Source organism: Chrysochloris asiatica, unplaced genomic scaffold, assembly GCF_000296735.1.
Source record: "Chrysochloris asiatica unplaced genomic scaffold, ChrAsi1.0 scaffold00012, whole genome shotgun sequence".
In the NCBI taxonomy this organism is placed as follows: Eukaryota; Metazoa; Chordata; class Mammalia; order Afrosoricida; family Chrysochloridae; genus Chrysochloris; species Chrysochloris asiatica.
In genome coordinates, this window is record NW_006408530.1 from 7,650,603 (window position 1) to 7,674,545 (window position 23,943).

The 23,943-nt window shown below is 36.0% G+C and overlaps 1 protein-coding gene across 1 annotated transcript in view; it reads right to left on the bottom strand.

Moving 5' to 3' along the window:
• Positions 1 to 1,297: 1,297 nt before the first annotated feature.
• Positions 1,298 to 23,943, bottom strand: part of RIF1 (RAP1 interacting factor homolog (yeast)) — a 69,644-nt gene continuing 46,998 nt past the window's right edge. The window contains 16 exon segments of the mRNA XM_006834593.1: positions 1,298 to 1,512; positions 1,809 to 1,917; positions 3,464 to 3,617; positions 6,085 to 6,200; positions 6,290 to 6,367; positions 6,677 to 6,823; positions 8,927 to 12,085; positions 12,391 to 12,445; positions 12,524 to 12,604; positions 12,943 to 13,094; positions 14,666 to 14,785; positions 15,456 to 15,555; positions 16,146 to 16,348; positions 16,718 to 16,760; positions 19,034 to 19,298; positions 19,685 to 19,784. Coding sequence (XP_006834656.1) covers positions 1,298 to 1,512; positions 1,809 to 1,917; positions 3,464 to 3,617; positions 6,085 to 6,200; positions 6,290 to 6,367; positions 6,677 to 6,823; positions 8,927 to 12,085; positions 12,391 to 12,445; positions 12,524 to 12,604; positions 12,943 to 13,094; positions 14,666 to 14,785; positions 15,456 to 15,555; positions 16,146 to 16,348; positions 16,718 to 16,760; positions 19,034 to 19,298; positions 19,685 to 19,784 — 5,097 coding nt within the window.

Consider the following 23,943-nt stretch of genomic DNA (forward strand, 5'->3'; position numbering starts at 1 on the left):
TACTAGTTGTCAAAATTTACAAATATTTTAATTACATACACCCTAATTTTTAAAACAAAATAAAACAAACATATAGAAAAAAGAAACAGCTTCATTTTTTCCCAAGAAAATAACTTTTGAGTAGAGATGAAAAGGGTTAGACAAACATTAGACTTCTTTACAGTCCAAGGTGCAATGAAAATATTCAATAAAAAGAAATATAGAGGCAATCTTTTCTAGTGGCTGATACTCTACTAAACAATTATTAATAATAATAAAGTAGGGATGTTAATATCAGAGTTGTCATGTAACATTTTATTTCCGTAATTTTATTCATTCTGGTTACTTTAGGTAATAAACTCGTATTTTAACTAAGATAGGTTTAAACTAAAATTATTAAGGACCAAACTGTCTGTTTTGCCTGGTGATATGGAACTCTAAAAATACCCGCAGCAAACCCATGAAGCACCTAAACTGACCACACTGTGGTCTCAATATTTAATATATACAACAAAGTTTATATAAACAAAAAAGCAAGGTATTCACAAGAAGCTGCAGGAAAACTCAAGCAATTAACAAAAGCTGGTTTATAAATTAAAATATTGTAACCTATACATAATGTACAAAGTCAGGCATTTAAAAATGAACACTATGTCTCGTAAGAGTAAATTTTCACAAGCAAATACTGCTGCACAAATATTTGCTAATGCAAACGAATGAAATCTTAGTAAATTCTGTAATATTTTAATTCCAAAAGGTAAAACTTTTGGCACATTTCTTGAATGTTATAGAAACAAAGTTAACACCGGCAGAAAACATTCTAACCCTTGACATTTCTTTTGAAGTGTTATACCAGGAACAATTTCCTTAAGCTTTAGGCACAACAAATACAAATAGAAAAATGAACTATGAACACCTTTTATCACAAGTTCACAGCAGAAAATTAAAATAAAAAACTTCAATTTTACTTACTTAAAGTATTTTACAACAAATGCTTCATCAGAATATGCATGAGTTTAAGAAAGTCTGAAATAAGATGTATGTTTTTGTTTCCACATCTAAGATATTTGTATTTTGGATACCTATCATAGCAGCCAAGAAAATATTTTATAGGGATTATAAAAAGTAATCTTATAGTAAATGAACTTACAAAATTGAACTTTATAATAAGTCATTGCCCTCAGGGTTTGAAATGTTAACTGACTTGAAAAAAAAAACCCTCAGTTTCTTCTTTCGAAATTGTGCTATATTTTCGAAGTTGCTTTATCAAACAACAAAACCAGTGATGCTAAAAGAACTTCTATTTTCCCTTGAAATACTAAGCAGAATCTTCATGGCCTGGTGACCTCCAACGTGACTGTAGATTTTTTATGATAGAATTTGCCATGCTACCAAGTTTCTCATGCATTTCAAAGAGTTGGCTTCCTGAATAATTGTGGAGATCTTCTGAATTCAGTTGAAGAGCAAGTGAATTGATCTGTGCCACAAGATTTTTAGACAGTGGAGATTCTAAAGCAACAGGATCAATGAAAGCTAAAATAAAAACATCAAATTTAAATCAAACAGATAAAAATTAAGTGTATATATCTCCTTTGAAGTTAAAAAAAGTTCATATTCTTATTTAAGATTCAGATGAAGCTGGCAATTAAGATAAAAACAATTAGACACAATTTAAGTCAAATTGAGTTATTTCATCAGATACTTGACACACACACAAAAATGGTTCAAGTTAAACGAAAATTAACATCAAAAGCATAGTAAAATAACTGTTTCTTCAGGTAAGTAAGCTGAGCTCCTAATTAATGTTATTCAACATTATAAAACTATACCTGATGCAAGTTTTTCTTCTTCCAAAGAGGCAGATTTATTTTCTATTCCATTTAAAGCTTTTTCTGAAATATCAAAAACTGGAATTTCTTCTAGTCCACGAGACTTCACCTAAATCATTCATTCAAGTCAGTAAAGAATAAAAAGACAAGGACAAAGTTAAAGTTAACACTATGATGGTGGTGGCGATTATGTGCTGTGGAGTCGGTGCCTACTCATAGTGACCCTGTATAGCTAGGGCTTCCAAGGCTACAGGTATCTTTATAGGAGCAGAAAGCCTCATCTTTTGTCCATGAACAGCTGGCTGCTTGAACTGCTAACACTGAAGTTAGCAGCTGACTCTTAACCACTAAGCTACCTACCGGAGGCTCCTTAAAACAATGATGATGTTGTTGTTAAGTGCCACTGAGCCACTTCTGACCCATAGCGACCCTATATAGGGTTTCCTAGGAGCAGGTGGTGAGCTTGAACTGCTGACCTTGCAGTTCAAACGGCTTTGCAGTCTGGCGCATTAACCCACAGCGCCACACCAGGACTCCAAAACTGTGATGGTGGTGGTGTTTATGTGCTGTGGAGTCAGTTCCGACTCACAGCGACCCTGTACAGGGGTTTCTCTCGCCAAACAGCTGGTAGTTTCGAACTGCTGACCTTGTGGTTCACAGCCCGATTTGTAACCACTACGCTACCAAAGCTCCTTAAAACTATGATAAGTAGCACTAATACTGGAAAGGATTTTGTCATGATACAAAGAGGCTTCCAAAAGTTCATGAAAAATCAAATGGAAAAGACAGTGGAACTTTCGGTACAAACTTTGTGAAGCCTCCTCCTATGTTTCAAAGTCCATATGACTAATGTAATTATCTTAGCTAATATATTTAGAAAATTGTACAACAAAAAATAGCATTAGAAATTATATTTAGGAACTTGTTTGTGAAAGGAAACTCTAGATCTTCCCAGGGCCCATAAAGCACTGGCTGAGAAAATACCTAAAAACTAAAATCTTGGTCCATTAAGACTGGAAATCAAAAGATTTTGGGGGTGGGGAAGTATTGGTTAAAAAAAAACCAACCACCACTACAAAATCACAATTAAAATACAAAATTAAGGGCTTTAGAGAATACAGCAGGTGTTGAACGTCTTCTAGGAATTGGCATACTCTCTAGTACAGAACACTGGTTATAACGTAATACCCTATTTTCATTTATTAATCTGTTTTCACGAGAGTCTGTGAATCCTTATGAACCTACATTTAAATTTTTTGCATATATTTTTAATAGGAAAAAACCTAAGCTTTTATCATTACCTTGAAAAATAAGTCACAAAAGTGCTAGATTTTAATGAATGTCTGAATTCAAACATTAGGACTAGCAGCTATGGAAGAAAATACTAATTAATGGAAATGAAAGAGAACAGTAAAACAAGGGAACCTGAAGAACAGGGAATTTAAAAATATACCAGAGATACATTATATAAAAACAGTACCAAATAAACAACTTTGTGGGGTTACAAACTTGTTTTAAAAATGAGTTAATATTGATTAGGAGGAGAAAGGGGGAAACAAATATTCCAAGACTTTAAAATGAGTTCTATAAACTGCATTTCTGGAGCATTGATTTATACATGAGTTGTAATTAATATCTGCACGGATAATTTTTACCTGCTGCTCATGATATATTCTGAGAGCCTTTTTTACATTGGATACTTTCGGAGAACGGATAGGAAGTGTTTTTATTTCAGATGCTGTGAGAGTACTCAAATCACCAATCGTTTTTATATTTTTGGCTCTTATGAGTTGACCCAGGCCTCTTGCCCTGAAAATAGTAATGAAGGAAAAAAGACAAACATTATACAAAGATAATCTTGTTTATATTCTACTTGAGAATTTACCTATTTAAACTCAATCACAACTAAATTTATTTATAATTGTACTGTTGTTAAGTGCAGATGAGTTGGTTCCAACTCATACATAGCAGCCCTGTTTCCAAAAGCAACTGTTGGATTTGAACCAACCATGTGGTTAGCAGTCCAGTGCTTATCCTACAGTGCCATAATAGTGCAACATAAGTCCAAAATAGTCAATGGACTGCTGTTCAGTGTGATCAAGTTGATTCTGACTCACAGCAATCCTGCATAGGATTTACAAGGCTTTGGGAACAAAATCTTCACAGGAGCAAACAACCTCATCGTTCTCTGGGGGAGTGCCTGGCAGGCTTGAACTTCAGCCTTGTGGTTCACAGCCCAGTTCTTATCATATGGAGCCACTTCGCACCCAGTATAGGCCCACTAAGGAACTCAGTGAGTCCTGGTGTGGTACTGTGTGCTAATGCGTCAGACTGCAAAGTTGTTTGAAATGCAAGGTCAGTCAGTTACTCCATGGAAACCCTATATAGGGTCGCATTCGACTTGATGGCACTTAACAACAAGGAACTCTGAGGAACTTTGGCAGTGTAGTGGTTATGAATCAGGCTGTAAATCATAAGGTCAGCAGTTTGAAACAGGATAAAGACAAGACTTTCTGCTCCTGTAAAGACTTATAACCTTGGAAACTCTCGACACACCATCACCAGAGTGGATTACTAAGCAGTTAACAGTTCGAATCTATCAGTCTAAGATAAAAGATGAGTGAGGTGGAACCAATTAGACAACACACCACCACCATCCCCACTACAGCTAAGTTTGCACATGGGACAGGTACATGTATACTTAAAACTTGAATCTAATGTACATGCTTGGTTTATTGGTTAGCAATTCTAGTATATGACACTGTAGGATAATGTATTGGACCGCAAGGTCAATTTGACGCACAAATTGGTGGTTCAATTTCACCAGGCGAGGCTCCTTGGAAATCCTATACAGGGTCGCCATGAGTTGGGACCAACTCACCAGCTCTTTAACAATTCTAGTATAAAGTATACTGTCAGCATGCGACTGGGGGCAATGCCATATGACTAAAGCAAAGGAATGGTAGGATTAAGATTACAGATCGCTAGAGTCGAGCTGTTTGGGTACAAATAGTAAAGCCTCATGGTTCACATTATAATTACTTATTAGCTGTGAGCCCTTGGTGAACTAACTTTTGTACACTTCAGTTAATAAAGTGGAAATAATAATTGTGAGATGACTTCAGAGAGTTCACGCAAAAATAGAATTAAAAGACAATGAAATTATTTCACAAGCCTTTTGAACTCTTTTGGTATACTGTTATACGATTTATATTAGAATTAACCAAGGTAGTAAATGTAAAGATTTAGCATGTTGTTGTTGAGTGGCGCTGAGTCAATTTCGACCCACATCGACCCTGTAGAGGGTTTCCAAAGAGCAGCTAGTGAGCTTGAACCGGTGACCTTGCAGTCCAAATAGCGTTGCAGTCTGGCACATTAACCCACAGCGCCACACCCTGGCTAATAGCACACCAAAACATTAGAGAAAACCCAAAATATAAGAACTTGAACTGTATTTCTCTTAAATAGCGTCTTATTTTAAATGTTTTACTCTGAATTATATGAGTTTACATGGGAGAACATTAGCTTTAAATTCATCCTATCTTGTATCGTTTCATTGTCATGATTACAATGCCCTCCATGCATCAACCACCAAAGGGTATACCCCATAAGCCTGACCCCCAGTCATCAGCACACAAGTCCCTTCTCCCTCTCTGGGTCTACAGTCCCCAGCCACTCAATTTCTCCACACGTCTCTGCCTCCATCTGTGGTGTCACTGCTTCTCTGGGTAGGGTCTCGCACTCCGCTCTTCTCCCTTGATGGTTCTAGGGACCTCAGCTCTTGGACCGCATAGTAAATCACTGGCCTCCTTTTGCTACAAAACATCTACCTTTACATTTCCAACAGTCAGTACTGATAACAATTATTCACCATTGTACCACAGGGGACCTATCCCCATTCTCCTTTCATCAGTCCCGTCCAGACAGACTGGATACTACTCAATGAGGATTCTACCTTCCTCTGTACCCTCTGGATCTAGGCTCCCTCTTGAAAGCTTTAAGCCAGTCACTTCTTGCCTTTGTAGCTATCCCCGCCACATTTTGGGTAGCCAATGTCAAAAGCTGTCCATCCCTGTCTACTCTGTGTATGTAGGGGGTAGGAATGATCCACGCTGTAAAGATTTGTTCCCTTTTTTGAGCTATTACATCCATAAGTGTAGGTCAAGGTCATCAAATTGAATCAGATTATTTTTTCCCCCTCTTCTTTCTTCTTGTAGTTGAACTCTTAAAATAAGCATCTTGTATAAACCAGAAATAAACCTAAATATGCACTTACCACATGTTTGATGTAATTTGAGGTAAAATGATGTCAACAGGCGCCATGCAGTTGACCAAAGCAGGGTAAACACTTTCTGTTGGGCATGGCACAGATTCTTTAGCCATTTCTGTAATCTTGGAATAAATTTGCAAAATGATTAAACAGAGATCACCTGACTGAACATGAAAATATAATGTTACATGAAAACTAAAGCACTTCTTACTAAACACTTCTTTGAGCTCTTAAATTTAGGGCTACGTGATCCTGGGGACAGAAATCCTTTGGCTGAAGTGGTATTACGCTAGATAGGAGAGAAAAAAAACTCACTCAGAACCCTAGTAACTACAATTTTACAATTAAATGTTCACAAGACTAATAATTCTTTTAAAATTTCAGAAGATGTAAAAGACTGGAGCAAACTACTGCCTAATCTATTACTTGTCAGATTAACATTGCTTCTTAACCACCACTTGTGCCTGCTTAACATGTAGCAAACAAGATAATATATCTAAAAAAAATTTTGCTTCTGAAATAGCTAAAGGCAAATAACTCACATGCAACTGGTATGTGCTTCTACAAATGTATCTGTATTTTAAAGCCCATGGCTTACCTTAGGTTGTGCAGTAGGTGAACTTTTAATACTTTTTACTAAGGGAGAACTATTCGAAGAATGGGACCTAACAATAGAGCAGCGCCTATCAATGTCATCTGCCAGTCCTGCTTGGTATATTGGATCTGCAAAGGAGACACGGCGAACCTGAAAACACAGGTTTTTGGTTTTTTCATTAAAACAAACAAACAAAGTCCTTTTAAAAAACACCACAAATTCTCACTATGAGGCTAGCTAAAAATAGAATGCAGGTTTGGAAACTTTATTTCACAAACGATCAACAAACAAGCATAATTGCTCTTCCAAGTAACTGTTTTCAGTTAATACTATTCAACACCATGGCTCAATACCTTTATCTTTTTTTCTAACCTGTCCCTGCAAAATCCAGCACAAAAGGTTTAGAAATAAGGGACAACAGTAGAAACTTACATGAAAATGTATATGGCAAATAAAACTGTAATTTTTTCCTAAAAATCTTATTTGCTTACTATGTACACTGATGGGAAAGCACTGTATTAAACATGTATAAACAGTACAACTGGCAGCTGGTATATCTAAGTCTGCTCTGAGCTCTCAGGACAGCAGTAAAGTTGCAGCAACTGGGTGTCAATTTAGTCTTTCTTGTCTCCAGAGTCTGAAGTCATTTGGGCCTCTTTTAAAATCCTGGTATGGCTCTGTAGGATAAACATTGGACTGTTTAACCACAAGGTTGGCAGTTCAAACCCACAAGGTGCTTCTCAGGAACCATATACAGGGTCGCTATGAGGCAATTTGATGACACTTAACAAACGTCTACTTACCATTAAATATGTATTTAAATGTCTCCAAATCTTAACTCCAAATGAGTGAGCATTTTGCTACAGAAATCTATATAACCTGTTGTTTTGCTGCCTAAACATAGTTAACAATCTCAAGTATGAGGGGAAGTCTGTAAGTACTGCTACTAGATTTACAGCTCATACACTGGTTCGCTCTAAACAAAATGTTTTTAAACATATCTGTGTTCAGCAGATGGTTACAGAAAAATTCTCTCTGATTACAGGTGTCTTAGTCTTGTTTTTCAGAAAACATCAAAAAGAGAGGACACTAAAAACGTATGAAGATCAACTAGCTCAAAGATGTGATGATCTATCTTTTAAGCAAGATTAAAGCTAATTAAGACAATTTTATGGAATTAATTGAAACGAATCTCGGGTTCAGCAATGATTCAAAAACCAAGTGGCTTCTGAGAGGATCTGCTGGGCATAGAGGAGACCTTAGACAGTTATGGCGACTATTTTTACGGATTCTAAAAGGGATAATCTTGATTGAGTCTCTTAGAGGACACAAGAGAAGTTTATTAGAGGTTTATTAGAAAGAAGACTGAAAAAAATGGAAAACTGCATTGGTGAGAGAAAGGCCATAAATGTTGTGCTGAGGAATTTTTATCCATCAGAATGCACTTGTTCATTCTTGGAGGGTAGCAAGGACTGTCACAGGAGAATTTTGTTAGGAAACCTTATCTCATCTACCCGATGTAAAGGACCTTGTCCTTGCAGATTTTTCTGTTGCCCCAACTCAAATAATATTGAAAAGGAAAGTGAGCTGAGCTCCTCAAGGATGCCAAAACATCATTTTGGTGTTATGTAAAAATTTCAGGAAAGGGTTAGAGATGCAAACATGGCCTTCAGAAGTATATTGATCTAGACAATATTACACCTTTTCTGAAGAGTTCAAACACAGGTTGAGGTCATGCACCTTTTCCTTTATTTTTTCATTTAACAAATTATGTTCAAGATACAGTGTCAGGCACTACAGCAGATGCACAAAAAACATGTCTGTTTTCTAATCTAAAATAGCTATAGTTAAATATGGAGTTCTAGTGCGGCACTGTAGGATAAGTACTGGACCGCTACTGCTAACCACAAGATTGGCAGTTCCAACCCACCACCCATCACCTGCTCCTGGGAAACACTATATTGTTGATATGAACTGGAACCAACTCGATGGCACTTAACATCACAGTTTAAAATAGAAGAGAATTTACACTAAATATAAATAAATCACATCTAGCAATCAACAAAGGAACCACCTAAAGAGATTGTATTACTGTATGGCAAAAATACAAGGTGATGTCAGAAAGTTTGTAGAGAAATGGAATTTGAAGATACTGGAATTTTTCCATGAACTTTCTAAAGCCCTCTCCTATTCCAACTAAATGTGGCTCTACTTAAATATTCAGCCTCAATCCTCCCCACCCCACCAAAATACCTTGTTAATAGGTGATGGGATCTCCTCTTCTTGTGGACGTTTTTGTCCTCTCTTTAAAATGCTAGTGGAAGGAGAAGCCAGAGGAGACCAGACGCAACGCGTCTGCAGACCACTTGGACTGTCATTCACGGACACAAGAGAAGTATCAAGGTCCTTTAATTTTTGAGGAGATAAATTATCTTCAGTTATCAGTTCAGAGATAGTAGTTTCAGATGTTAAAGACTGTAGTGGTACCTCCACCTTCTCTTCAGTATGGTGAGCTTCCTCCAAAACCTCATTATCTTTGCCAACTATCACTTGATTGTCATGGAATTTTGTTTCTTCAGCTTTATTAAGTTCAGTATTTGTTTCAGTTTTATTAGCATTAATCCTTCCTTCTTCAGTGCTCATATCAAGTACGCCAGGAACAAAGTTGCCAATTTCTGTGTTCAATCTCTCTGTTGCAGCTTCTTCCGGCTTAGAGGTTTTGATAGTTTTATTTCCAGCTGCTGTTTCACTGAAATGATCAGTTGCAGCATTCACTTCACCTATTACTGTTTCTTCACAATTCTCCATTTCAACATTCACTCCTTCAAATGAGCCTAGATCAGGTTTATCACTCAGTACATCTGGTTTCCCAACTGTTGTTGGTTCAGAAATCTCAGTTTGGACAATCTCTCTAATTGGTGTGATAGTATCAGAATAACCATTTCCTGAGTTCAATTCCTCAACTGCTCTGTCAGCATTCAGTTTTTCAGTTATATCGGTTTCACATTTATCCCTTCCTTCATTATTTTCTTCTGTTGCCTTTTCTTCAGAAACATCAGTTTTGACACTCTCTTGTTCTGAGAAACTAGTTAGAGATTTATTACTTTCTGGATCCAATTCCATAACTTCTACTTCCTCTAGACTGGATTCTTTCACATGACATGCATTTGCTTCAACATTAAGGATGCTCTCTAACTCTGGTTCCTTTTTCAGGATACCTTCTGCTTTTTCTTTACTCTCCAAAGAACTTTCTTGAGAAACATCTGTAGAATCAGCTGCAGCTGTTTTAAAGTTCCTATTAGATGGTTCTTGACTTTCAAGAGATACTTCTTTACTGGAATCCATGCCACATGTTTCTTCTTTAAAATGATCTATTTCAGTAGGAAGATAATCTTGAATAGCATCTTCTTTCAACACAGTTTCAGATACAATTAATGAATCATTAGTACCAATCTCCTTGAAATTCACAGTATGATGCTCATCTGAAAGTTTAACTTCTGAACATACATTCACTTTAGACATTTCTGATACAGTAACAGGTGGCAAATCTGTCATTTTTGTTTCGCTGACCTTCGCATCATCATTTTCTGTGTTCTTTAACCCAATGAATGGTTTTTCTTGAGGCTGTGATTTTTCTCCACAGCAATCGCAACCTTTTGATCTTCTTACCCTCTTACTTCTCTTATGTTGGCATTCAAGAGCTTGGAGAGCTTTTTCAGAAGGCAAGGAAGTATCTGATGTCCCTGTTCTTGAGGATTCTCCTACATTATTTTCTGAAGAATCTCGTTTATGCAATCTCTTATTGGCATTTCTAGTTCTTAGATTCGACTCTGGCACAAGTGGACTTGTAAAGGTATATTCTGCACTTTTGTTAGTTTTACTTTTTTCCTCAGATGCATTTGGTGCATCGTCTTCTAACAAATCTGAAGATACAGTAGAATTCTGAACAGTTACAGTACTGCTTTCATCTTTTGCATCACAAGTTTTAGATATGTCTACTTCAGAATTTATACTGTCATGTGTCAGATTTTCAACTTTTACACATTCCTGTTTTACAATCTTTTCTTGATCTTCATTGTCAACACTGTCATTGTTTGTGTTTTTACATTTTCCAGACCTCTTCTTTTTAGAACCTTCTTCTTTTGCCTCAGAACTATCAGATTCTGAGTTTTCAATGCTGGAAAGCAGGCCCTGGGATGCTCTTCTTGTTTGATACCGAGTACGTCCTCTTCTAGGGGTCTCAGAAGACTTATCTGTAGTGTCCTGGACACCATCTCCTTCCGACTTAATATTCTCAAGGTCTGACTTTCTTCTATTTTGGTCAATTTCAGGGTTAGTGCTAGTTACCCCCAGAGTTTCCTCATTTATATTATTTCCTTTTTCAATTAAATGTTCTTGTACAGTTTGTTCAGAAATCAGTTGGTGATTTGGTAACATATCTTTTGTTTGCAACGGACTCTTTTGAAGAATCTTTTCTTCTTCCTTACTTTGTTCCTTTCTTTGGTGATTGTTTTCCATATCTTGGCTATCATGGGTAGATTCTGCTATTTCTGAACGTCGCCTTAAAGACCGTCTAAGAGTTTTCTGAGGAGTGACTGGAACTTGACGATCTTCATTTGCCATTTGATCTGCTGGTATTATTGTTGGAGGCGTGTTTTCTTTGGATTCCAAACTGATACCTAAATTTTTCTCTTCTATATTATTTTCTAGTACTACAGTATTTTCTACTGTTGGCTTAAGCTTAGTATCCTCACATTGTACTGTAGATTCAGAAAGACAAGCTTGATTATCTGTTGCACAGTCTGTTTGCTTCAGCAAACCAGGTGAGTTATTTTCTAAAGCCATCACGCCATCAGTAGATTCCTGAGTATTTGTCTCCTGTTCAGACCTCAATAAGGGCTTAGACCTTTTATTTCCTGTTTGTTCAGTTTTACCTGATCTTCGACCTGACCTCTTAACTCCTCCATTCACTGCTTTTTCAGAGTCAGATTTTGAAGCAGTCATTTCCCTTTTCTTTGTTTTTGGTGGAGTATCTGTTTTTGTTGTGATCTCTTGGTTATTCTTCATTGAAATGGTTGATGACATATTATTCAAGGGAGATGGACTAAAAGGCCTATTTTCTGAACCATCGAACTTCTCCAGGGTAATGAAGGTTTGCCTTCGGCTTATAGGTTGTTGAGTTCCAGAAATACTGGCATTGGAAGCTGAACTACGTGCATCTTTAATTGAAGGATTCTTGGATGAAAGTGAAGATTTTTTTCTGGAATCATTATTATTGCTCAGTATTTCCTGACTGGTTTCTTCCAAAGAACCATACTCCTTATTTGAAAAGGAAGCCTTTTGAAGACATTGATCCACACCACAGTTTTCGATGACATCTTGAGGAATGATATCACTATCCTTTTGTTCTTCCTACAAAGAAATGCATATATAAGTTAATCAGCAAATACAGTCAACAATCAAGGACTTTCAGCATGATGTAATGCTCCAAAGTTACTAGTATATACCTATTAACTTGTGTTAATTTGAAATATGCAAAAGCCACACAAATTAACTATGGGTATGTATGTATGCAACACACACACATACACAGTGGGAGTTAAGAAATTATAAACCTAAAAATTATTAAGATAAAAATCAACAAGTATTAATCATTCTACAATTTAAGAAATTACATAATGAAAGGATGATAATGAAAACTTCAATATATAGTGTACCTTAATCTTCATTTTGCAATCTTCCTTTTGTTTTTCAGTCAGAATCAGAACTTCCCTGAAATAATTGTATCAATTTTAATTACTTAAATATAAGAAAACCAATTAAGAAAATTTAAATGGTTGCCATACTTACATAGACTCTTCCTGACTATACTGAGAAAATAAGGTATCTTGTGAAACATCCAGATTATTATACATGGCAGGAATATCACTCCTGGAAAAGATTTTAGATACAATTAACTTCAAAATTTGAAGACTATTCCTACATTAGACAATAAACTTATCTGATCACCAATGTGCCTTCTAAAGAAAAAATACAGAGTCAAGATTTAGATGCTTTATTTCCATGTGAAAATATCTTCCCAATGGCCCCCTCACCCGAGTAAAGAAACTCAGTTCAGAAATGTCTGGTACCGTACTAACTATACATTATGATAAGCTAACATCTTTATATGTGTTAAGGCCTCATTTCTAAAGGCAAATTTATAGTTTGTTGCATGAAATCTAAGTGTGAATACAGAATGTTCAATTCAAAATAAAAGGCTTACAAACCTCTTTGTTTTGAGTACTTCTTTCTGATGTTCAGTTAGTATTCTTTCCTTTGCTTCTTTTCCTTCTGGAGGTATAAACACAAAGTCAGTAGACTTTTCTTCTTCCAAAAGAATTTCATTCTTGCTTTTTGTAGATAAAGATTCAAATTTCAACTGCAGATTTAAAAAAGTAAATGTTCATTTGATTATCCAAAGTATTTTCTAATACTTCAATTTGTTTTCTAATTGTGACTTGGATGTTTCGAGTTTAATAAGCCTATGCAATGTATCACGTTAACAAACAGAACAATGTTACCACAGTTTTCTATCTAATAAATAATATGGGGGGGTGGGGAGGAGAGCTGTAACAGACTTTTTAAAAAGCAGGAAAGTTCATGCCTACCTACAAAGCATGGGCATATACAAGGAGACATCAAAAAGTTTGTGGAAAAATTCCATGATCTTTTCATTTCACTTCTCCATGAACTTCTTGAAATTCTCTCATGTTTTTTAAGGTCAATACATGGAAATCAATTTAACTAGTTTGGCAGGAGAATGTAATATATCCAACTCTCAAGATAAAGCATGACTAGTCAAGTATAATACATGAGTGTATCAATAACATTGGTATTATGTTATCATCAGAAATTTTCAATGCAACTAGCACTGCCTCATTCTACTTGAAAGTGGCTAAAAAAATATGAGAGAATTTTCCTTAAAATAACCTTTTTTCCACCAGGGCAGGGTGCCATGATTCTAGAATATTCCTTACTGTTGTTAAGTGCTGTCCAATTGGTTCTGACTCATAGCAAACCTGCATAGGATTTCTGAGAAGCACCTGGTGTGTTTGAATCGTCGATTTTGTGTTCAAACCAATCTTGTAGTCCAGTGCTTTATGCTACAGTGCCATTCTAGGGCTCTGAATACTCCTTATTGGAGATCAACAAAGAAAATAACCTATTGCTGTCTGTCACTACTCATCTGTCAGTCTGTTATATGATAGTGGTTTATGTTTTGCTATAATGCTGAAAGCTATGCCACTAGTATTTAAAATACCACCTGAGTCACTCTGTGGTGGGCAACTTTCCACATAGCTGCAAGTCTTAGGCTAGAAAGAAAAGGCCTACTGATCTACTTGCAAAAATTAGCTGATGAAAATTGTATGGAACATAACAAAGTAGTTATCTATTCTGGGTGCTAGAAGATGAGTCCTCATAACATAAGGTTAGAAAGCACTCAAAACACATACTGCTTTCAACAAAGCAGATTGTCAATCAAATAAATGGTGCAAAACAGAGCAATGTTTTTTTCTGCTGCACATGCGATTGTCATGAGTTAGACCCAACTTGATCCAATTAATAACATTATTGCCTAAAAACATGTGAACTAGTAAAATATTTAGTTTTAGATTTAGATTAAAACCGTGTTTCATGTAGATTCTATTTTTTTCTATTCTTAACGACAACAAATATGCATCGCTCTGTTGTGGACAGGGTCACTATGGATAAGAACAGATTCAAAGGCACCTAACACCACCACCAATACACAGATTTAACTTAACTTTAAAGGAATCATCTCTCAAGAACTCCAGATTTCCAGGCTTTCCTAAGTCTTTCTAGACTAAGAGCTGCTACTCCCTTGCAATCTCATCTTTACTTAGCCTTTTACATCTTTTACTTCCAAATAAAACAAGCTAACATTTATTTTTAAAGTTCTAATAATATACATAATCTGGAAAAACATACTTTGGCTGATGGTTTTATATTTTCTTTTGTATCCTTTTTCTGTGCCAAAAGGGAGTCTCTTTTTCCACTTGATTTTATTTCCATGCCACTTATCTTCACATTTAACTGTGAGTTTTCTGTCTTTTATATTAAAAAGAATAAAAAAATTCGTAAGTGCAAATTTCTAGATTAAGCTTATGAACATCATGTCAAACACCGGAGCTATGTAATAAAATAACAAATTGGTTTTATTAGAAAAAAAACTAAGAGAAAACTAAAACCTTAAAACATTTCATGTTGAATAATACAGTGAAGTTAAAAACACAAATAACAGAATACAGTAACACAAGCACATTTTCTCTCACAATATGAACATGACTTTTACAAGCCAAATTACATTTGAATCAACAAAATCATCTAAAGGATCAAACCAAATAAAAAACAACAGTAATTAGCTAACTATATCCCATCCACCTGTTACCTAATAGAAAGTTTTAAGGACGCTCCACTGCATGGATAATACACGTACTTTTATTCCTCAAAACTTCCAAATTTTCATAGAGTATTATTCACCAAAGTAACTTTGTTCCTAATAGATGGTATGATAGCAGAGAACATTTTTCTGATGGAAGGAATAATAAAGTCCATTGAAAAGTGAAAATAAAGGATAGACCTAGCTTAGAGATGTACTAGTAACTATTATTTCCATATTAACTAATACTTAAGCATGTATTTCAATAACTATAACCTTTGCAAAACAGTACATGAGATACCTTAGTATAAAATTAAACAAAAACCACGTTAAACTTACTGAATCTGAATATGGTCCACTAGATTCACCCATAGTTTCAACATTTTCCAAACCAGGCAACAGAAGCAGAAATTTTTGTTTTGCTTGTCTTAGTACTGATCTGTTTAAAAATGAAAAAAAAAAAAAATATATATATATATACACATAAAATATATACATCTTTTAGTCATGTAGTACTTCATAATTACTGATCACACATAAAAAGATAAAAAGATTATTACTCAAAGTAATCACTTGGAAGCAATTAACTACATCTTGCTATAAAAATGTTTTGTACCCACCCCCCCAAAAAAACCATACTATGTACACACAAATCTAGAAGAAATTACATATAAAATCTGAAGTTGTTTCTAAATTTTTTAGAATTTCTAAAGTTTTATGATGAAAAAGTTTCAAATAAAATTATGATATTACATTACACATCATCTAGTTTGAAAGATCATCAATGATCTGTCCTCTTTGCTTTATCTATTAAGGATAGTGGGCAATTTAAATGACTTTTTTTAAATTCCTAAATTCAAGGTTAACTTCAGTGAAGAGCATGTGACGTTTATTATCACGCATGCCAAATAATAATACTTCAACTAAGAAATCCTCTGTAATAATTCTCCTAAGACAATTTTGTTGAAACCAAAATATCAACTTAAATTAATGTAACAGAATAGTGCATGAGTTTTGTTGTTAACATACTTTAACTCTTCAGGATAAATTAACATTGGCACTTTAGCAAATGTGGAATTCCAGAAATGAGCACTCTGTTTTTTAATCTGTTTGTTCTTGTGTACAAACATTATGCATAATAATGGGGAGAGCTGTTCAAGAAGTTCACTGTCATAAGCTCCACTGTAGCTGGACTGCAGACAAGTAATAGTTTCTCCTAGTAGCTTTTCTAACTAGAAAAAAGGAAGAATTATAGATTGTTAGGGTAACTTAGATCATTACTTTTAAAATAAGAAACAACAAAAGCACAAATCATACTAAACACAAAACCACAAAACATACTATTTCGATTTTTCTAATTCAAAGGATTTTCAGAAAGCCACCATCCACCTTTACATATATATATTTCCTCTTTAAAAGCCAACAAATTACCAAGTAAACTTTAAAGCATCATTAAATTCTTTGGATGAGTGCAACTCATGCTCCCACATTAAGAATAAATTAAAATACGTCATTTGATAATAAAGCAGAGTTATGTCAAAACCTAACATTTTGTAAGTCCTAGCTTTCAAAAAAAAAAGTGACAGTATGTGTATTTTTACCTTGTTGTTCAGACAACTATATACTTTAGGTACTTCATCAGGCCTGCAAGAGGTAAAAACACATAAAATGTAGCACAAATTATATTTCATAAAATTGAAAACTACGTAGCAAGATAAACCTAAAAATCTGTACTAGTATTACTAATACCAGTGACTTCACAAAGTTCAGGGAGAGATGCAATTAAAAAAAAAAAAATTGCTGCTGTTTTATCGATCACTGCTAGCTTTGGGATAAGCACTGGACTGTGAACCACAAGGTCGGCAGTTCAAGTCCACCTCAGAAACCCTGTAGAGGATTGCTATGTGTAGGAACCAGCTTGATGTATTAACAAACGAGCTTCTCAAGGTTGATTGTTGGGAAATAAGATCTATCTCTAGAGTAGCCTCAAACCTCCTAGGACTCCAAAACCAGTTGCCGACACGTCAATACTGATTCAGGGTGACCTTATGGGTCAGAGTTCAACTGTGCTTCACAGGATTTCTAAACAGTTGATTTTCCAGCCTCTGGGTGGACTCAAATTCCCAACCATTAAGTTAGCAGATGAGCAAGTGAAGCTTTATACCACCCAGATAATTCACAATTTAAAAAGAAATGCAAATTAATATACAGATTTGCAGGATCCTGAAATTTAAATGTGCAGAAGGAGCTCTGGTTGTGTAGTGGTTACGAATCAGGCTGCAAACTGCAAGGTCAACAGTTTGAAACTACCAGCTGCTCCGCAGGAGAAAGATGAGGCTTTCTGCTCCTGTAAAGATTTACAGCCTTGGAAACCCTGGTCAGGGTCTCTATGGGTCGGAACCGACTCGACGGCACTTAACAACAACTCTTTGAAACAATTTCATTTAGTCACATTATTTCTGCAAAATAATGGCAAATGTGACCAATTTACGTACAATAAAGTTCAATGGCAATACTATTATGTCATGAAAGAAAAAGCTTTAAAAGAAACCATGCCTACCAACAGGAAGCTGAATTAAAAATGTAATGGGACCGCCTAAGACAGGCAGCGTCCCTTAAACAAATAATAAATAAGGGGGAATCTGATGCAGACCATGCAGACCCGGTCAGGAGTACAAGTCCCTGTGGGCCCAAGCGTTGCTGACCGTCCAAACCATAGACTCTAAGGATCAGACTTTAGCCAGCTAGCAGACATAGCAAAATGTCCCTTCCCTTATCTGATTATTCAGTTATGCTGGTTAGTAATTCCATACATGAACCCTGGATACCCACAGATAAATGTAAAAACCTTCCCTAAAAGCCGAGACTGTAAATTCCAAAAAGGCAAAGTTTTCCCCCCCAAAAAAGCTAAAGAGGATAGAGAGAAACTCTGTTAACTGATGGTATGTGGAGGGGATTATAATCAATGTAATGAAACAAGGTATATGAATGTTTGAATGTGAAACCGATGATGTGCCCTGAAAACTTTCACTCAATCCACAATAAAAACCTTAAAAAAAAAATTTAATGGGATCCTATTATAGACATTTTTGGGGTCATGGTGTCACTGTAGGATAAGCACTCGACCACAAGGCCTGTTTGAAACACAAGGTCAGCAGTTCAAGCTCACCAGGTACAATTCGGAAACCCTATACAGGGTCTCTATGCGTTGGTACTGACGCGACAGCACCTAATAACAATTTCAGATATTTAGGAGACCTGATGTCACAACAGTTAATCACTCACTTGACTGCTAACCAAAAGGCTGGCAGCTCAAATCTATCCAATGCCTCCATGGGAAAAGACCTGGTGATCTACTTCCAAAAAGCTTCCTAGCAAACTATGGGCCAATTCTACTCTCTCACACTGGGTCACTTAATTGATACTGATTCAACAGCAGACAATGTTATTGTTATTGTTAAGTGCCATCCAAGTCGATTCTGACTCATAACGACCCTGTATAGTTTCCAAGGAGCAGGTGGTGGATTTGAACTGCCGACCTTGAGGTTAGCAGTTCAGTACTTATCCTACAGCACTATACAGGACTCATCATTATTAATAACCAGATATTTACGTAAAGTCTGACATTCTGATATATATGGTAAGAGATATATAATGTATTAAAAGTCATACCAACAGTTAATTGCAGAGTAACATGTCAAATACGTTTTCAGACATTTTATAATATTTACTATGATGAATAAGCAATGTGCTAAATTGCAATTTCTACATTGTAATTGTGTACTCTGGCAATGATCTTTTCTATAGATGCACATTTAAACATAGTCAACATTAAATTGTAAAGATCGTAACAAAACAGCTTCTGTTAGGAAAACCACAATCTACTGTAAAATGCATTAATTTAAGAAAATACTTACTTTGAGTTTTCATATAATAATGCCAAGGGTCTTGCCAAAGTTGCAAATATTTTTCGGATCATAGAAGGCAAAGAAATATGTCCAAGTACATTGGAGAGAATGCTGATGACTGAATTGCCAATAGCAAGGAGGGTATCAGAATGGACTTCCTTGTAGCTCAGAGTATGGAAAGAATACATCACTTTTACAATAAGTTTAAATAAAGAAGCCAACTTTCCTAGGGGTTCCTTCTTCTTTTTGGCCCAATCTGAAGATGTCTGAGGTGCTAAGATAAAGATGAATTTAGTAAAAACTCTTAAAAGTAAAGAATAGTTTCACTGTTTCCCTTGAGAATGTATTACCATATATATGAATGATAGCTATGTGTTTTGCAGAATGACACCCCAAAATAAACCTCAAAATTTCATTATATGTATGTATTAGAAAATTAATTTGGAATGCACAATCATAGAGAGGACAATTATTTGGTAGAAGTATAATAAAATTTAAACAAAGCCAAAAACTGAGTTGTTTCTCTAATAAACCATTAAATACATTTAAAGTTTTTTTTATTTCTCAGAATTTCAACTCACAGCAACCCTATAGGATAGAATACAACTGACTCTATAGTGTTTATAAGGTTGTAAATGACAATTAAAAAAAAATACTTACATTTAACTTTAGGTTGATGTTTAATATTATATGGTGAGAAGTCGATGCAATCAACCATTACACTAATAACAGAAATGAGTCTATCCAAAAATAACAAATTCTAGAGAAAAAAATATTAAGCATTAATATTAGAAACTTTAACAATAACTCTGGCATAAGTTTTCAGCTATAGTAAGCAACCCACAAACAGACTAAGATATTTACATCCAGGTTATTTATACCACATTATCACACATTTCTCATTTAACTTCTGTATACCAAACTTTGTTTCTCAACCTTTAAGGAAAATAGTTCAACCAGTAAGTTGAGAATGGAAGTACTAAGTATGTAATTGGATTATTTTACAAAATTCTTAGAAATTATAAAAGGAAAATCTGTTTTAATGCATTCAGTGAAAACAAAACCAAAATGACACAAAAAGTTGTTAAAACACCCATGCTCCTTTTCCTCCAACTTTTCCCAACCCAATTCAAAGATCAATTTGAAATAACAAATGTACAAAAAAGGATAAAGGTTTCAAATAGCCAAAACATTATTGCAGAATAGCAAAGCTTTACCAATAGCAATCTCAAAGCATACTAAACAGCCGCAGAAATCCAAACAGCTTGGTACTAGTTCAATGACACAGGTATATGGACAAATGGACTCTAATTGGGAAGTCAGAAGTAAATCTATTTAGCTCATTTCTGAAAAGGAGTTAAAAGTCAATTCAATGTAAAAGAATACGCCTCATTAATAAATGGTACTGGTAAAATTGAATATTCATTTCAGAAAAATATAGTCCATACCTCACATAATACACAAACTTATTCAAAATGGATCAAAGAACTAAAAGTTAAAGCTATAAAACTCTAATAAAGTTCGCAAAAGATAACTTGCTGTTTAGTGCAGCCGAGTTAGTCTAACTCATAATTGGGGGGTGGGGGGTGGGGGTAGGGGTGAAGCATGCACAATTCAAATCAATTAAAACAGGGTTCTTGTCCTTAAGGAAATTACAGTAGTCTAGTATGGAAATTCAGTATTACACAGATTCTTAAAGTTGTGGGAAATGCCTTGAAGGTCAGGAACAGAGGATTATTAGAGAGAATATGAGACTGGTGTGGCACTGTGGGTTAATGCACTGGACTACAAAGTCGGTTTGAACCACAAGGTTGGGAGTTCAAGCTCACCAGGCACTCATCGAAACCTTATACAGGGTTTCTGTGGATCAGAATCGACTTGTACTTAACCATAATAATAATAATGGGGGGAGCTTGAACGTCAACCTTGCAGTTAGCAATTCAGTGCTTAACACGACAATGCCACACAAGGATACCAGAACACAATATAAGAACAAAACTATGCGATGTAATTTTTTTAAAGATAGTTTATCAAACATAACTATATATGCATAAACAACAGAAGACATAATAGCTGGGACCTCCTAAAAAATAATATTGATGACTTATCAAAAAACATTACCAACAGTAAAAGGAGATATACACACAGGGGAAAACATCTAAGAACAACATCTGTTAGGGTCTAATCTCTAAAACTTCAAAACAACAACAAAGACAAAAAAAAAAAAAATCCTACTAAAAATAGGTAAAGGACATAAACAGACCATCAAAGAGAACATTCAGAAAACCAACACACACATGAAAAGAGGTGAAAATCAAAATTGCAGCGAAATACCATGTGAAGTACCATCAAGTTGGTTCCAACCCATAGCAACCCTGTATAAGGGTTTCCAAGGAGAAGCTGGTGAGCTTGAACTGCGGCAGTTCACAACAACCACAACTTTTGCAAGGGTGAGATGGGTAGCATGTATTAAAATCAAACCAACAATCAACTTCCGGTAAAGATGGCTGACTAGGCATATACTCTACATAAACGAGAGACCAAATGAACAGACACAGATGAAAATCCTGGAACCTTGAAATTCAGAGGAATAGTTAAAGCATGGATTAAGTGCTTGCTGGAAGTAATAACTGAGCAGGGACAGCTGACTGGTTAACAGAAGCCAGACAAATCACGACCATCTTGACATTTGTGAGCAGCTTTGGCATCAGATGGTGGCCTGGCAGAGCAGACTCACACAGGAAAATTCCTTATTTTTCACTATTTTCCTCTAGTGACCAGAGGTGTGGCCAACTCCAACCGCCATCCATCCCCCCTGAACAGACTCTGCTCTCTCAACTGAGAACGTGAGGTGGAAGGTGGCTGTGTGGCTTTGGTGATTAGATTCTGGCACACTAGGTTCCAGACCTACAGAACCACAGAGCCACCAGAAAAACACTGAGGTTGTTGTTAGGTGACATTGAGTCAGTACTGACTCAGCAATCCTATGCACAAAAAATGTAACACTTCCCGGCCCTGGGCCAACTTCACAATTATTGCTATGCCTGAGCCCATCACTGCCACCACCGTACTAATCCATTTCATTGGGGGTCTTCGTCTTTATCTCCGACCCTCTACTTTACCACACAATATCCTTCTCTGGTGATTGGAAACTCCTGATAATATGTCCAAAGTATGAAAGGCAAAGTTTGGCCATCCTGACTTCCAGGGAACACTGTGGCTGTACTTCTAACACAAGATCTACTGGTTCTTTCAGCAGTCCATGGTACTTTCAATATTCTCCTCCAACACCATAACTCTGCATCAATTCTTCTCCGGTCTTCCTTATTCACTGCCCAACTTTTGTATGCATACGAGGCATTGAAAATATAATGGCTTGGGTCAGGAGTATCAAAACTGATATCTTTGTTCTTCAACTCCTTAAAATGGTCTTGTGCAGCAGATCTGCTTAATGCAATACATCACTTTATTTCTTTCTTGATTGCTGTTTCCATGAGTGTTGATGGTTGATCCGAGCAAAATGAAGTCTTTGACAACTTAAATCTTTTCTCCATTTATATGAATGTTATTAATTGGTCCAGTGGTGAGGATTTTTGTTTTCTTTTCAGTGTTCTAGAATTCTCATACTCCGTAACGTCCATATTTTGCTGTGACCCACACAACTGAAAGCCGTTGTATAGCCAGTAAAGCACAGGTAAACATCTTTCTGGTATTCTTTGCTTCCAGCCAGTATCACTCTGACATCAGCAATGATACCCCTTGTTCCACGTCCCCTTTTGAATCTGGCTTTAACCTCTGTCAATGTATATTTGCAGCCGTTTTTATATTAACATTAAACTATACTCGCATGGGCTGTTGATGATTTCCACACTGTTGGGTCAGCTCTATTTGGAACTGGCACAAATACAGATCTTTTCCATCCCATCAGTTGGCTAAGTAGTTGTCTTCCAAATTTCTTGGCATATATAAGTGAGTGCCTCCAGTTTGCTTTAGATTTCAATTTGTGTTCCATCAATTTCCAGGGACTTGTTCTTTGCCAATGCCTTGAACACACTTCTTCCTTCAGGGTCACGGGCTCTTCAAATGATTTAACACTGACCATTTCTTTTTGGTACAGTGACTCTGTGTATTTCTTCCATCTTCTTTGAATGCTTTCTGCATAATTCAATTATGCGCTCAATACTGCAAGTAGAGGCTTGAATTTTTTCTTAAGCTCCCTCAGTTTGAGAAATGCTGAGCCTGTTCTTCCCTTTCGGTTTTCTAACTCCAGGGCTTTGCACATTTCATAATATTTGACTTTGTCTTCTTGAGCTGACCCTTGAAACTTTCTGCGCAGCTCTCTTATCTCCTAACTTCTTCCATTTGCTTTGGCATCTCTACACTAAAGAGCAAGTTTCAGAGTCTCTTCTGATATCCACTTTGGTCTTTTCTTTCTTTCCAGTCTTTTCAATGATCTTTTACTTTCTTCCTGTATGATGTTCCTGATGTCATCTCCCAACTTTCTGGTCGTTGGTCTTCTAGTGTCTAATGCATCAAACCTGTTCTTCAGATTATATTCAAAGTCCTATTTTGGCTCTCGTGGACTTGTTTTGTCTTCAGCTTCAGCCTGAATTTTCATATGAGCAATTGATGGTCTGTTCCAGTCTGCCCATGGCCTTGTTTTGGATGACAATATGGAGCTTTTCACCATTTCTTTCCACATATACCATCAATTTGATTTTTGTGTATTCTATCTGGTGAGATCCCTGTGTATAGTTGTCTTTCATGTTGTTTATAAAAAGGTATTTGCAATGAAGAAGTCACTGGTCTTGCAAAATTCTATCGTGTGATCTCCAGCATCCTTTCTATCACCAAAGCCTTCTTTTACTTGTCTTGCAGAAACCCGTTCTCAGCCGCCCTGTGGCCCTAACAGACACTAA